This window comes from Lagenorhynchus albirostris, chromosome 15, assembly GCF_949774975.1.
Source record: "Lagenorhynchus albirostris chromosome 15, mLagAlb1.1, whole genome shotgun sequence".
NCBI lineage: Eukaryota > Metazoa > Chordata > Mammalia > Artiodactyla > Delphinidae > Lagenorhynchus > Lagenorhynchus albirostris.
Window position 1 is genome coordinate 80,978,470 of NC_083109.1, and position 14,587 is coordinate 80,993,056.

The 14,587-nt window shown below is 57.7% G+C and overlaps 2 protein-coding genes across 3 annotated transcripts; both read right to left on the reverse strand.

The window, feature by feature from the left end:
• Positions 1-241: 241 nt before the first annotated feature.
• PCOLCE (procollagen C-endopeptidase enhancer) lies at positions 242-5,939 on the reverse strand. Of its 2 annotated transcripts, XM_060123118.1 has the most exons (10): positions 5,206-5,939; positions 4,251-4,359; positions 3,580-3,838; positions 3,307-3,381; positions 2,518-2,642; positions 1,829-1,965; positions 1,258-1,484; positions 925-1,002; positions 620-790; positions 242-475 (listed from the first exon to the last, which is right to left on the reverse strand). In XM_060123118.1, exons 1-10 carry the CDS (start codon positions 5,301-5,303, stop codon positions 312-314), a joined length of 1,443 nt encoding a protein of 480 aa, XP_059979101.1. In that variant the 5' UTR covers positions 5,304-5,939; the 3' UTR covers positions 242-311. The 2 variants fall into 2 exon arrangements, with proteins under 2 accessions (XP_059979101.1, XP_059979102.1); XM_060123119.1 differs by lacking the exon at positions 3,307-3,381 and having other exon boundaries at positions 5,206-5,928.
• Positions 5,940-6,321: 382 nt separating this feature from the next.
• FBXO24 (F-box protein 24) lies at positions 6,322-13,487 on the reverse strand. Its single transcript, XM_060124049.1, has 10 exons — positions 13,188-13,487; positions 12,816-12,914; positions 12,535-12,718; positions 11,354-11,583; positions 10,881-11,115; positions 10,291-10,449; positions 9,903-10,024; positions 9,506-9,637; positions 7,294-7,464; positions 6,322-6,965 (listed from the first exon to the last, which is right to left on the reverse strand). Exons 1-10 carry the CDS (start codon positions 13,257-13,259, stop codon positions 6,600-6,602), a joined length of 1,770 nt encoding a protein of 589 aa, XP_059980032.1. The 5' UTR covers positions 13,260-13,487; the 3' UTR covers positions 6,322-6,599.
• Between the last annotated feature and the right edge of the window lie 1,100 nt (positions 13,488-14,587).

Sequence of the window (14,587 nt, forward strand, 5' to 3'; positions counted from 1 at the left end):
GTGTTTTGATATCTGTAGACATTGTGAAAAGATCACCACAATCAAGCTAATTTACATATCCATCACCTCCACGTAGTGAGCATTTTCTGTGTGTGTTGAGCATACGGGAGAATTTTGAGCAAAGGGGTGACAAGATTTGACTTACATTCTTCTGTATAGTAACTGTTGAGTTTAATGAATGAATGAAAACAAATCCCCAGAGGAGCACCAAAACCATACAAATGGACATGTGACCCCTTCCTCAAGTCTAGAAACATTTATTTGGATAAGAAAGGGGTCCCTAGGGCCAGGGTCCGGAGGCTGGCCTGGGCTCAGGCTTGGGATCCAGCAGCCTGAACAGGCTTGGAAGGGCACCTCTTGCTGAGGTTGGTGAGGATCTGGTGCTGGGTGGGCCGGTAGAGAACCACGAAGCTCTCTGGAGGAAGGATCGGACCTCTGTTTTCTTCCACCTGGCCCATCAGCAGATAACTGATTCCTAGGGAAGAGGAGGAAGGGATTGAGAGTTTGTGTAACTGAGACCTTATAGATGTACCCCCTCGTCCCAGTCCCTCCGATTCTACTGCCTCCATCATTTTCATGAGGCTAAGTCCCCCTCTACATTTTCCCACATCTCCGTTACCTTTCTTCATGGGGGGGCACTGCTTGCAGGGCACATAGAACTTCAGGGAGGTGTCAGTGGGGGGAGAGGGCAGGTCCAGGCCTCCGGTTTTGTAAACACCAGTGAGACTGACAGTGACTGTGAGGCCCTCCCCTGGGCCCCGAACCATGGACTTCATCATTCCCGTCACCACTGTGGGAGAGAGAGGGAGAGGTGAGGAGACAGGAGGCCAGGGCAGGGCTGGAACCAGAAGGAGGTGGGCTTTGGGGACAGGAGGGGAGGTTAGAGGAGCAGGAAGGGCAGAGCTGGGGGATGGGGCTGCTTACCCAGGTCGCTGTTACAGAAGTGGCTCTGCAAGGTGCCTGCCCGCCGGCACTGTTTTGGGCAGGAGACACTGGGTGCATCTGGTGGGGGGGGGGCACTGTTTGTGGAGGGTAACCTACCCAGGAGGTAGGAAGGACCACTTTCCCCACAAAAGCCTCATTGCTTTGAACTTGTTCAGAGCTCTATCCAGCTTCGTGTCCCAGCACCCAGTACCAGCCATTAGCACGGAGGCGGCACCCGTGGGTGCTGTATTGAATGAATGAATAGGCGCAGGAAGGAACTCGGATACAACTCCCTCCAGCCTGCGGCCGCTTCCTCTGCCTTCCCAGACTCACCGGGGCCCACCGGAGTTGCCTCTGCCTTAGGCGCGGCCTTCGGTTTCTGCTCAGGTGGGACTTCGGGCTTGACTTTGGGCCCGACTCCGGGCTTGGGGCCCGGGCCTGGCCCTCCTTCGGTGGCGCCCCGCGGCAGGGTCCTGTAGGAGGCCGAGAAGCCGTCGGCCGTGACGCTGAGGTCCGAGACGAACTGGACGAGGAGCTCGTTCCCTTCGGAGGAGATGGGACTGCGGGCGCGGGGCATTGGGGGAGGTGTCAGGTGGGCAGCGCATCCTGCCCCCTACCCAGGCCGGCGGCCTTTTCACCTCTGCCCCTCGGTTGTCTGCGTTAGCTTCCCGATTTCGCAAGCCCCTCTCGCCTCTCCATCCACGGACCCCAGGCCTGGCGTCAAGCCTCGTCTTCTGCCTGGGCCGCTACCCGCTCCGCCCACCCGTTTGGGGCCGGCAGGTTCACCTCCTGCGGCTTCAGCTCAGCCCCGCCCCTCCCACCAGCAGCGCTGTCCCCCCGCTCCCGCACCAGGCGCGGCGGAGACTCCCGGACGCCGTCACCCACCCAGGTGCCGCCCCCTCACCCCGGGGCTGTGTCGCCGCAGAACTTCCCCAGCCGCTTGGCGTCGTCGCTCACGGCGCCGTTGAACACGCTGACCGAATCGTAGCGGCAGTAGGAGTCGGGCTCCAGGTCAAACTTCCCGAAGGTCAGTGAGATCACCTGGCGGCGGGGCAGAGGCGGAGGCTGCGCGGTGGGACCCCGGGCAGCCGAGGGAGCGGAGCTCTCGCCTCTCACCTCCTCCGCCCGGCCGCCGCCTCCGGGACGCTCGCCGCGGCCTCCTCGCTCACCTCCCGCGTGCCCTCCAGCCCCCCTCTTAATGCATTCACACCACAGCTCGGAGGAACACACACATCCACGGGGGCCCTGCAGTGGCCTCGGTCGCCGTAGTCCGCAAGGTCAAGTCCTGGCTCATTCTCGAGGAACAGACCCAGAATCCACCTCCACCACCACTACACACACACACATACACCTCCCACACACACGCACAAATCAGTTTATATATCAGCATCGGGTACCTCGCTCTCGTAAGGTTCGTCACAGTCGTAATTTGACATTTTTTGTTTGGGCGCAAGCAGGTCTGGGTCTGTTTTTGCTGCCCACCATGCAAGCTCAGTGCTCGGGACATTGTAGATGTTCAATAAATCTTTGCAGGCTGCATACTGGAGGACGCCGCCTGGGTCCCCGAGGGCAGCCCGGGCAGGGGGTCAGTACCTGGTCCGGGGGCGCGATGATGTGCCAGGAACAGCTGATGCCCGGGGGGTAATCGGACTCGGGCCAGTTGGGCGTGGTCAGGGTTCCCTGGGCCTTCTCCAGCCGCCCCCCGCAAAATTGGTGCTCTGGGGAGGGGAGAGAGGAGTGGGGGTGGGGGGCGGTGGAGACCCTCGGTCAGCTGGAGGAGAACTCTAGGCTGGGAGCCCGTGCAGAAAGCTCAGATGTCTGGGTCTCGGGATGATGGGGCGAGAAGAGAGGGAGGAAGAAGGGGGGTAGGTTAGCAGAGATGGGGCTCGGAGGAGCGGGGCTCCGGGAGGTCTTGGACCGCGGGGGGGTAAGTCTTGGACCGCCGGGCACCCAGGCGGGCGGTGGTAGGGGGAGGAGGAATTGACTGGACACGCTCCCTTCTTGCCCCTCCCCCTGACCCGAGGCCACATCGCGAAGCCACATCGCGAGGCCACATCGCGAGGCCACATCGCTCCTCTTCCCCTGGAAGATCCCATCTCCCCGGCCCGGCAGAAAAGTCCCCGTCGCAGCTGGAGAGTCCCCATGTTGTGAGGGTGCCCTCAAATTGGGGCACAGCCCCGAGGCTCCTTTGGGGAGGTCCCTCCTTAAACATTTTAGGGGAGACTTCTGCCGCCAGGAGGAGGTGATGGGACCGCAATCGGGAGCCCCCGGGCTGGGTGTAGGGGGCTCCGGGTCGGGGGAACCTAGTCCCCCAGCCCGGGGGTGCCCCCTCGCGCCCGTCTGAGGGAGCCCGATTGCGGACGGGGGCGGGCAGTTACTCACCGTCCCAGTAACCCCAGGCCGCCCATTCCACCCGCGGGTCGGTGACCCATTTCCGCCTCGCGCCTGGGCGGGGGCCTGGAAGAGGGGGGGGTGGGAGCGGGAAGGAGGGGAGAGAAGACGGGGAGGAGGGACTGAAGGGGCGGTTAGTGAGGAAAATGGGTAAGGGAGATAATGGGGGTCCCAGGCTCTTGGGGTGGAGGTTAAGGCTGGGGTGGGGCCTGCGCCGGGGGCGGGGCCAGGAGAGGGGGACAGCGGAGGTGAGGGAGGTCTCACCAGTGCCTGAGGTGGCCCGCCCGCTGTACCAGAGCAGGAAGCCTCGTCCTCCCGTGCCCTCGTCCGATGTCATCCTCAGGGTCACCTGGTTGCCGGGGGCGACTAAGGGCGCTGGCCGGAAGGTCCCGCAGAAGCGTCCGAGCCGCTGGCCTGAGGTTCCAGGCCCGGCAAAGACCTCCAGAGCGTCATAACGGCAGGATGGGTGCAGCTCCAGGTCAAAGACTCGGAAGGAGAGGGACACAGTCTGGCCCTCAGGGACCTGATGGTGGGGACAGGGTCGGGGACCTGCAAAGTCAGGCCGGACACAACCAGGCAGAGGGGACTCTTTTTCCCCAAGCATTTCCTACAGAAACTGGGCCTGAAGCAGAGGGGACCCCATCAGGGTGCAGAGCAGAGGGCTTGTGGCTTGTGCAGGGGACAAGACCTGAGGTCTGTGGAGAGACCAGAGGGGATGGGGATGAAGGTGGGAATGGAGAAGCAGGCTCTGAGTTAAGGTGTGAGGATGCTTGCCACGTGTTACTGTGGGCACTGATGCTGTCAGTGACCAGAGGGGAGGAAGCGGCGGTGCTTGCCAGGAGGGGGGTTCCCTTAGCAGTCTGGCCTCTGGCTGCCTGGACCCAGGCCTCAGGGAGACTTGGACAAGGGGATGGCGGCCAGAGGGGCCTTCTCACCGTTATCGTCCAGACGCACTCCTTATTGGCGGGGTAGAGGTTAGGGAAACCCTCGCTTGCCAGGTAACCCGACTCCCCAGTCACATCCCCTCCACACAGGAACACAGGTCTGCAGAACAGAAGAGAGGTCAGGCCTGAGTGGGGGAGTAGTGCAGGGACTGGGGTAGGGCAATGAGCATGGGGGCGCCAAGAAGGGCAGCCAGCGGGATGAGGAAGGGAGGCCCAAAGGATTCGAGGCGGCCTCAGCCAGCGGGGCTGGGACTGGGGTGGGAAATACTCCAGCAGGGAATCAGGAAAAAGTGGGACCAGCAACTTGGCTGTCCCTTCAGCCCCTCAGAGTTCCCACCCCCACCCCAGCAGGAATTCCCGGAATCCTCCTCGGCCCCCCTCCATCATTCTCCCCCCTCGCCCTGCCTGGCAGTCAGGGCCTGGAGCGGCCTAACTACTTCCAGATGTGGACACAGCCTCGAGGTGGGGGGGTGAGGGGGCGGGGAGATGAGGGAGAAGCAGCAGCCAGGGCCTTGCGCTCCCAACCTTTGCCCTGCTCCGGCTCCAGCTAACTACTGCGGTGACTGACTCCCACGTCTCCCACTTGCAGCCCCCTCTTCCCCCCACAGTCTCTGATTCCCTCCTGGAATCCAGATGTACAGCTACCAGGCAAGTTCAAGGTCTTGGTGCTCTCAGGTTCCATGGTGGGGCCAAGGGTCTGGATAGGTGGGGAGACTTAGAGGGCAGAGGACAGAGGGTGGAGGAGTGGGGAGCAGTGGTGACCGCAGGAGACAGTGGTCTTGCAGCAGGGAAGGAGGACTTGGGGGCCAGAGAAGGGTGAGGGCTGTGGGAGATCTGCGCGGGTGGTGTGTTAGCAAAAGAATCTACAAGCTCCACAGGCATAGCCCCCCAGGAATCAGGGATCTGAAGTTAACTCAAGCCATCTGGAAGGTGCCGAGAGACCTACCTGGTGTAGTTGGGGCTCTGGCCCTGGGTGAAAGGCAGCAGCAGAGCCCAGGCAGTGAGGAGGGGCCCCAAGAGGGAGGCTGTGGTAGTAGGCAGCATGGCCCGAGGGAGAGGCACTGGGGTCCTCAAGACAGAGGCAGCAGCTGAGTGTAGCAGCAGCAGCAGCAGCGGCGGCAGCGGCAGCAGCAGCAGCGGGGATAATCAGTGCCAGATGAGGCAGCCTTGGGCGTGTGGGCGTGGGGACTGGCCAGTGGGGCGGGCGGCGGGGAAGGCGGGACAGGGAGAGAAGAGCCGGGACAGTGGCGATTCCAGGGGCCTCTCTAGGTCCAGGACACATAAATACTGACCCAGTGTGGGAGCGGGGGTGGAGCAATGAAGGGCAGAGGGAGCATCAGCCTCTCAGCATAACCCAGGCAGTCCAGTAACGTCATCTGAAAGCCCACTCTGTCCAGTGCCCGAGCATCCTTCCAACACAGCCGCGGGTCCTTCCTGAGGACTCTCCAGCCCACCTGTGATCCTCCCCATTCCTGCTTCCTCAGCACCCAGAGGAAGTCCTTCCCTGGACTCCCAACCTCTAATCACTTACCCACTTCCTGACCACCCTCTGCTCCAGTTTATTTTCCACTTCAAATGTCTACTGTCCTCTCCATACCCGGGCCAGACTAGGCCACGGAGGAAGAATTCTGCTCACCCATCTTCTCTCCCAAATATTTGGAGGTATGGGTGGGGGCAGGGAGGCATGCTCTGTGGGTAAAGGGAGTGTCTTCCTTATTGAGGAAGAGGAGGATGGAGTAGAAAGTAAGGGAAAGGACATGTGAGATCAGATCTGGAAGGGAAACAGGAGGAGGAGAGCGGGGGTGGGGGGGTGGGGGGGTGGGGGGTGGGGGTGGGTTGGCTTCACAGGGATGAAGGGAAATGGGTAGGAAGCATCCTGAACTCAGAGGAAGCGCCTTTCTCAGCCTGATGGACGGAGGATCCAAGTGACGGAACCAAGTAGGCATCGGGTCTTGGCGTTGGAGGGAAAAGGAAGCTGAAGGATCCAGGTGCTGTCAGCTCTGCAGCAACTGACAGCCTGAGCTGCGTCCACTCTGCCTGCCCACCCCTCCCCCCGCACCCGCCCCACGTTCCTCCCAGGCCCCAGGGTTACAAACCGGGCCTCAATCAGCCTTTTATTCTATTTGTCCATCAAATCTTTTGTCCATGTCAGGTTGGGGGCCCCTCCTGGGCAGCTCCCTGAACATTTTACAAAACAGTCCCACCCTGACATGTCTAGCAGGCCCTAGCCCACTGCATCCCCCTCCCCACGCGCAGCATTCATTGCTGTCATTCCACCTCTCCTTAGCCCCTGGCCCAGGGCCAGACCCTCCCTCCAGGGGTGAGACCAGGAGAGGGGGGTCAGCTGTCAGGGGTTGGGGGGCCTTGGCCAACCCCTCCAAAAGCCCTCTGCAGCATGTCCAGGGTCTCCCAGAAGAAATCCTCCTGTGTAGCCATCAAGGGCATCCAGCCCACGATCACCTTCGTCGTTTCCATGCATTCCTGCAATGTGGGGCAACTGTGGATCTGGCCGAGGTACGGCTCACAGGCCTGCGCCGCCACCCCCTCAGGGTCCTGGGCTGCTTCGGCCCCCAGGCTGGGCTTGGGGGTCCCCGCCACCCTGCTGGCTGGTAGGTCCCGGTAGGCGGGATGGTGCTCGATGTCATGGCCGGACAGCACGTAGAGGCACTCTCTGGTAGGACAGAGGGAGCTGGCATACAAAGGGACCTTGGAGGAGAGACAGAGGGGGAGTGGCTGAGTGGGGCCCCGGGAAGGGGTTCCCAGGAAGCCCCAGCTGTTGTGCTTGTCCTGCTCAGACCAGCCCTGAGCCAGCAAGTGAGCTGGCTGGCTGAGCCCCAAGGTTGTGTGAGGTCGGAGCGGGCCAGCAGGGGCAGCTCAGGGAGACAGCCAGGAGCCATGGTACGTGGCAGGAAAGGGCGGTGGGTGGTGCTGGAAGATGGGGTCCCTGGGTCCCTGTGGGAGCCCCAGCTACAGTCCTGTGGGCTCTACTGCTCTGGCCCTCCCTGGACGCCCGCTCCCTGGACCCTGCTCTGACCTTGATGTGGAGCTTAACGAAGGAGGCACTTCCCCTAGGCCAGCCTGGCAGGCGGCCTCTGGCCCCACATCCACAGCCCAGCAGCTCCTTGCTGAAGTCTGAGCGCTGGCTCAGCACCAGGGAGTGGTTGAGGCCACACCACAGGGCGACGGGACGCTGCAGATAACGTACCTGAGAACACAGGGCAGGGTCCCTAAGTGGGGAACACCAAGGCACCGTGGGGAGGGGCCGGGTTGGAGAAGGGTGACAGCTTCTCCTAGGGAAGCTAGGGGGAGGGAGGAGGTGGGCCCCAGAGTACCCTCCCCCTCCCCAACGAGGTCCGCCCTGCCGACTGCAGACTGGCAGCTATCACTCCTCCTTGGTTCTCCTGCAGCCCGTCTGACCACAGGGGCGCTAGCACGGCTGTTGGTTCCTCCTCTCGGTTCCCTGGAAAACAGGCCTCTTGCCTGAGGCCAGGGCCTGCTATCTGCTCCCTGGTCTTATCCCCCAGGCCTGGGCCTGTCCAGTCTCTCATTCTGCCTTCCAGCCTCGGGGGAGGAAGAGCCTTCCTCCCTGTCCCTGTGTAGTTCCAGGTTAGGCCCCTGGAAGGGCCTGCCTCCCACTGCGTCCTTCCTTCCGTCTCTAGCATTTTCAGTCTGTCATATCTTTATCTTTCAAAATGGCCACTCTTTTGGAAAAACATTTCCACCTGATTTCTGCTGCTTCCTACCTCTGTCTTTTAGGCAGTAGGACTGGCTACGTGATCAGTCTGAAGTGGACCACATTCTTGGTCTCACCACAGCCAGTCTCGCCTGAGACTCCCCACTCCCCACTACACTACGGCTTCTCTCCAAAGGCACTGGACCTCCCAGCAGCCAAATCCCAGGGCCTCTCCTGCATGCTTGCTCCCGAGACTGTGAGCGCTTTACTTTTGAAGACATAGATAAGTAATTTCACGGCCATTACAGGAAAATTATAAAATACTGGCAAGCAAAAATTCATTTAAAAATCACTGGAAGCCCCACCACCCACTATTAACATCTTGCTGGACACTCTTCCTCACTGTTGCCTCAGCAAATATATACACGCAAGTTGTATATTTTTAAACCAAGATGGGATTGTGCTGTGTAAACCATTTCACGAATTTTTTTTTTTTTTTCACTGAAAAATATGGTATAGCCATCCTTCCATGTCAGGGAGCATATTCCTTCACTATCACTGTCACCACCCCCTCCTGGGTGAAACTTTCTGTGCCCGTGGCCTGTGAGACGTGGCATTTGAGGGTGTGTCTCTCTCTCAGAGACAACTCTTTCAGTCCCTCCACCCACAATCATGGCGACCACCCAGCTTTGCCCCTCTGCCTCTACTTTTGTCATTTCAACCTTGTTCCAACTTGGAATCCAGCTAGACATTTCTACTTTAGTGTTTTACTCTCACTGCAGAAGAAGCCTAAATTCACATTCTCTCCTCAAACCAGCATTCCTCGCCCACTGGCATGTTTACCATGTCTATTGCCAGAGCCACCTTTGTCCTACCCCACTGTCCTCATATCTAGTCAGTTTCCAGAGACTGTTCGTTTTCTTTCACTACACCTCACGTCTCCATTCCTCTCTGTTCCCGCCGCCACTGTACCAGCCCCAGTCCCCTGTCTCAAATGCTGGTGTCATTCAGCAGCCTCCCGGTGGGCCTCTCACTGTGCCCTCTGGCCACGTGACCCGTTCTCCATCATCCAGGGGGTTGCCTTCTCCTGCTCCAGAACCTGCAACGGCTCTTTCCCAAATCGATACTTCTGTAGGCTCGCAAACACCTATACCACCTCGTAGCTACTGAGTTCCAAAACACACTCTGCTCTGGTCAGGCCGGGCCTTCCACCGTCCCAGGGATGTGCAAGCTTCGTCCCCATCCCCATTACATAGGATGCCTTTCCCTGTACCCACCCGAATCCTATCTAACCCACTAGGCCCTGCTTACATCTCACCTCTTGGAGTTACTTCAGCCCACCCAGGTCTGCTTCACTAAACTCCTACTGCACTTGTAGCATGAGCCACATAGAATGCACCTCGTGGTGCCAACCCCGGGTGAGATACAGTAGCACAGGCGTTACAAACTGGTTGGCTTAACATCCTAGGGAGTAGAAAGTGGATTCTATGGAAAGTAGAGATGTGGAGAGATCCAGGGGTCAGGGAATTAGAGGAAGAGGGGCAAGATGAGAGTAGCTGGGAAGCAATCTCACCTGTGTGGGTTCCCCTCGGTCCATTTTGTCCCCGGTTCCCAGCTGCCCATATCTGTTACTTCCCTGCATAAAGATTCGGCCAAATTCATCCACCAGGCCAAGGTGATTGTAGCCAAGAGCACAGAATAGGACCTAGGAGGTAAGGTAGAAAGGAGAAGTGGGCCTTCAGTCGTCTCCAGGGGAACTCTGAGCTCCAGTATCTCACAACTGCTAACCTGCCACACACAGCTGATCGCTTTTGGTCTTGCCCTCTAGGTCACCCCTCTCCCTGGGTCCCTTGTCCCTCGCTGATCAATCATTTGATTCCTGCTCCTGTTTCAGACCTTCAGTACCTTGCGGGCCCCCTAAGGCCCCGCCCCCACTGGTCTGCCCCCAACCCCCCACCCCAGGATCCTACCTTGGCAGGCAGTGAGACCGGAAGCGGCATCTGCTGGTACGTGGGGTCAAAGGCTTCAAGGGTTCCAAAGAGATCACGATACACCCCTGGGGTATGCACCTCAAAATACACTCGCCCCTGGTCTGGGGGGTTTGGAGCCCTCAGCTCAGCAGCTCTGGGCACCCATTTCCTAGGGATCAGGCCCTACTTGGGATGAAAGATGTAAGATCTGGGGAGTCTCACACCCACTAGAAATGCACCAGCTATGATGTCTGGGAGCTTAAACACCTCTTTTGACTAGGATGCTCTACGGGTACCCCACAGAGCTGGAGTAAGGATAAGGGAGGGTTCTGTATCTGGAAGGTCTGTCCAAGGCTGGGGTCTGGAGAAGAAGGGAGGTGGCTCTTACCCGTAATGTAGAGAGTACTTCCCTGGTTGGAAGCCATGCAGGCCACACACAGGTGAGGGAGGTCATGGGACACCTTCCTCAAGGTCAGCTGACCTGTATAGGAGTGTGGCTGGTCCAGCTGGGCTTCATTCACTACCAAAGAGTAGATCTTTCCTTCCTCTGGGGGAGGGGGCGGGGAGGCAGACAATTGTGTGGGGGAGGGGACCCTCCAATAACCACATTAACCTCCCAAGAGACTCCCTAAGCCATACAGCATGAGACATTTGCTGCCCTAGAGTGGGGCTGGAAGGAAAAGGGTAGAGATGAAATAAGGGGGCAGTGACCTCAAGTATCCCAGCCTCCAGCCTTCACCACTGAAAATCAACCAGGGGAGCTCTTCAGTGGGAGGGATGAGTGCAGAGAAAACCGAGCAGTTGGATTTGGCGGAATCCAATTTGAGTGTTGGGAAAAATGATGTCTGGGGGTTCAGGGCCCTGCCTAGCATTAAGAAGTTCAGAAGCAGGGAATTCCCTGGCGGTCCAAAGCTTCCACTGCAGGGGTCCTGAAGAAGCTGCAGGAAACAGTTTGCAAACCACTGCTCTAAGCCTCACCTGTGAGGAGCAGCAGGGTCCGCTGGGTCTCCAGACCAACCAGCACCATCTGTTTGAAGCTCATGGCGCGGTGGAAGGTGATCTTGAAGACCCGCTGCCCGCTGGACTGCAGGTAGACCTCGACACAGTCGCAGGACTGGCTGTGGGCTGTGTCCACCACTCCCGGCTGCTCCCGAGTGGCCAACACATAGAGGTATTTACGGTAAATTGTGTCACCTCTCGGGTCCGAGGCAAACTGTAGGAAAAGACAAAGGTGTTCGGGATCTCCAGCCTTGCAGTGGGATGAGGCTGGGGCAGCTGGATCCTGGGGTGGGAGATGAGATACTTGGGTCCAGGGCTGGGAAAGGCAAACTTGGTTTCCAGTTCCTGGTATCGGAGGGTGGCTGTCCTAAGGATGCCACCTCAGGACTGGTGTGGGCCCTGGGTTCCCGGAAAAGAGGTGGGGTCTCAGCTGCTGGGGTCCTGGTACTCACATCCTTGGCTCCGTGACACAACACAACATAGCAGCAGGCCCGCTTCTGGCCAAGGGTGGAGGAGACCAGGGCATTTTTCAGGAAGAAGATGGTCCCCATGTAATCAAGAATGAAGATGTGGTCCTTGGTGGGCAAGAAGCGGCGGTAGCCATGGGCCAGCACAGGGGCTACACTCTTGCTGAGACAGCGGCGGCGGCCCCCAAATGCCTGGAAATACAGGCCCTTCGTGTCTGCAGAAGGGAAGGAGAGGGAGGTTTAAGGGGTCGGGGAGGCACAAGGGAGATGAAACAGAGCTTGGGAAAGCTAGATTTCTCAATGGATGGGTGTTTAGCTCCTCTCCATCCCCAGGCCTGGGGAAAGACCTCTTCCAAAGGGCACGTGGAAAGCTCAGAAGATATCTGAAATTATGCCCCATGTCTGAACTAAAGTTCTCTGCCCCACCTCAGCCCAGGGCCACACACATGCTTCTAAGTGAGCACTTCTTTGGTCCAAACTTGCATCAGAGACATCAAAGGAAATATAAGAATGCATAGAAAAGCAGAAAGAGGTGTGAAAAGGAATGACTGGGAAAGGCCAGTAACCCTTCCACACCCCTAGCTCTGGATCTGCTATCTGCATCTCCCTTCATCTCCGTTGTGTGAGACGAAGTTATTGGATAGGGGCTCCCTGGGAAGGGAGGGGACTAGAGCATATTTCTCAACCTGGGGGTGATTTTTGTCCCTCGGGGGACATTGGCTGTCAGAACTGGGGGAGGTGCTACTGGCGTCTAGTGGGTAGAGGCCAGGGATGTTGCTAAACATCCTACCATGCAAAGGACAGCACCTGACCCCTGCAAAGAATTATTTGGCTCAAAGTTTTAAAAGTGACAAGGTTGAAAAATCCTGGTTTAGAGGAGGGAAAACTCCAGGTTTTGGGAGAGGAGGATGTCTCAAGGTAAGATATGGAAGAGCTTGAATATGGTGGGCAACTTGGCAGGGATGCTAGGAATGGGGGCTCTGGGTGACAATGTCTGTCCAAGAGCAGCTTTAGAGACTTGGAGTAAGTCCTTGTTGGAGTATGTTTAAATCTAACAAGTTTCTTCCAGAGAAAGGGGCCCATTAGGCAATTTTATGGAGTAGGAGGGATCCCAGAATACGGTAGGACAGAAGCAGAGAGAACTAGAGGTTCCCGGGAAGGTGTACAGTTCAGAATCGCAGCTCTCTTCCAGGGCTGGACCCCAGAGCCCTGCTCTCGAAGTCGAGGACTGAGCCGGTGACAGATGCGTTTCCACACGCCCTCAGAGTCGCACACTTCGTGGAAGTAGTGGCAAGTCTGACCTAGAGAGACTACATCTCTGACTGGGAGGAATGAAATGATGTGCTCCACCTGTGGGGGCAGGAGGGGGAAAGCAGGGGTCATGGAGGCCCCTCAGCAGCCCCCAGTCCTTTATTCTCAGCACCAACCCGCCCCCCCAAGGACTCACCAGCTCTGGGGGGAACAACTGAATAGATATAGGGTTTCCTCTCCCCTTCTTCTCTTCACCCCCAGGCTCTGGGCCACATGAAGCGCAGCTCCGCTTCACCTACCCAAGGAGAAGAGGCCACATGAAGCGCAGCTCCGCTTCACCTACCCATGCACAGGGGTTCCATGAGGGTCATGCCTCTTCCTTCTGTTAACTACTTATTAACCACTACCTTGGGGGCTCTGGGCTGTCAAATCCTCCCATCTTTCTCTCTAGGTCCGTGGGTTTACCCTTCCCTGTCTGCCTTGTTCCCTGTCCAACTTCTCCACATAACCCCTCCCCTGATCTCTGGCTGCCATCTTGCGGCCTTTGCTTCACCCCCTGCCCCCTCACCCTGAGCCCCACCTCCGGTCTGCAGAGCCCGGTGACTTTTTGCAGCTTTCGTTTCTGGCTTCTCCTCACCATCCTGACTGCCCCCTCACTGCTCCTGCCCTCAAATCTCTGGGCCCCTTGGCCCCTTGTACTCAGCTCCCTGGCCTTTGTCCCTGCTGCCTTTCCCACACCATGCCCCCTGCCTGGGCTTGGGGAACCTCTGGGGCCGCTTTGCCTCCTAGGCCCCTCCCCTATGTAGTCCGGGTCAGACAAACCTCTCTGTGACCTCACCACCCAGCCACTGTGACCTATTTCCCCCAACCTTGCCCGGGATTTTCTCTCTTAGCTCCTTGGTTCTAGCCCAGTTCTAGCCACCCAGCGGCTCATGGGATATGCACAGGACAGGAGCAATAAAGTGTGAACTACTGGTAGACGAGGCCTTTACTTTCAGGGAGTAGTAGGAGGTTTTTCCACTTGATACCCTTTTAGCACTAAGTGTGGAGAGACACCGGTGAATTCTTCACATCTCCGCAGTCCAGAGCCTCCAGGGGATTTGTAAGCTCAAGGATATAAACTAAAAAAAAAAAAAAAAAAAGGTATAAACTCAGTTTGACAGGTGAGGGGGCAAGGTGACCCTGCTAATTAGACCATCTATCTCATGAAAGCAGGCATCACATGAAAGTGGGCACAGCTGAGCACAGACTCAGGCAAAACACATCCAAAAGCAGACTGCTTTCCTGGGACAGTAACATGACTGCATGTATGAAGGGCAACCTCTTAAGGTGGAAGAAAGGGATGGATTTACTCTGAAAGCTTAGGTTATCTCCCGAAGTCTAAGCTATTAACTTACTCTTACGGCGGGGGTGGGGTGGGGGGGTGGGGAGTGGGGAGAGGGATGACATGGATGAGAAACAGCAGGAGCTGGGGCTGTGTCTGTCCACATAGGGGCAGAGGATCTACACCAATCCATCCAAGGGGTAGCTGGCTCTCCCATGAACTGAGGAATCCAGGCCTGGACAACCAGCCCTCAGCTGCATAGTATTACAGACTCATTTGTTTTCCGTGTTAGCTAAAAGACGGTCAACCATCCAATCAAACTCCCTTATTCAGAGGGACTAGTAAACAGCTCGTTTGGGACACGTAGGATGGAATTTTCATAATTCGATAAACGTTTCGGAATGTCAACGTGTGAGATGTGACTTATGGGAAAGAACCTTCAGCTATTTGTGGCTTGGCAACTATTAACCAATGAAGCGGATTATATTAGGTCCTATGCCACCTAACAGGATGCTAAGATCTCTCAGCAGACGGAGCGAGTATCTGCAGCTGCCTCTTGTAACTGGGTCCCGTTGATCCACTCCATTTCACCTCGGGAGGCAAAGAAGAGGGTACGAACAGAAAAAAGTCCACCGCAAAGGCTG

What these genes read in the sequence shown, in the direction of transcription:
- FBXO24 (XM_060124049.1), bottom strand. Translation starts at nt 13,259, where the DNA reads ATGGTGAGGAGAAGCCAGAAACGAAAGCTGCAAAAAGTCACCGGGCTC. An exon ending in TGTGTCACGGAGCCAAGGAT is followed by an intron (nt 11,116 to 11,353) that starts GTGAGTACCAGG and finishes CTTTTCCTACAG; the next exon opens with TTTGCCTCGGACCCGAGAGG. An exon ending in GACCCTGCTGCTCCTCACAG is followed by an intron (nt 10,450 to 10,880) that starts GTGAGGCTTAGA and finishes CCCCTCCCCCAG; the next exon opens with AGGAAGGAAAGATCTACTCT.
- PCOLCE (XM_060123118.1), bottom strand. Translation starts at nt 5,303, where the DNA reads ATGCTGCCTACTACCACAGCCTCCCTCTTGGGGCCCCTCCTCACTGCC. An exon ending in GGCCTGGGGTTACTGGGACG is followed by an intron (nt 2,643 to 3,306) that starts GTGAGTAACTGC and finishes TCCCCTCCCCAG; the next exon opens with AGCACCAATTTTGCGGGGGG. An exon ending in TCATCGCGCCCCCGGACCAG is followed by an intron (nt 1,966 to 2,517) that starts GTACTGACCCCC and finishes CCCCGCCGCCAG; the next exon opens with GTGATCTCACTGACCTTCGG.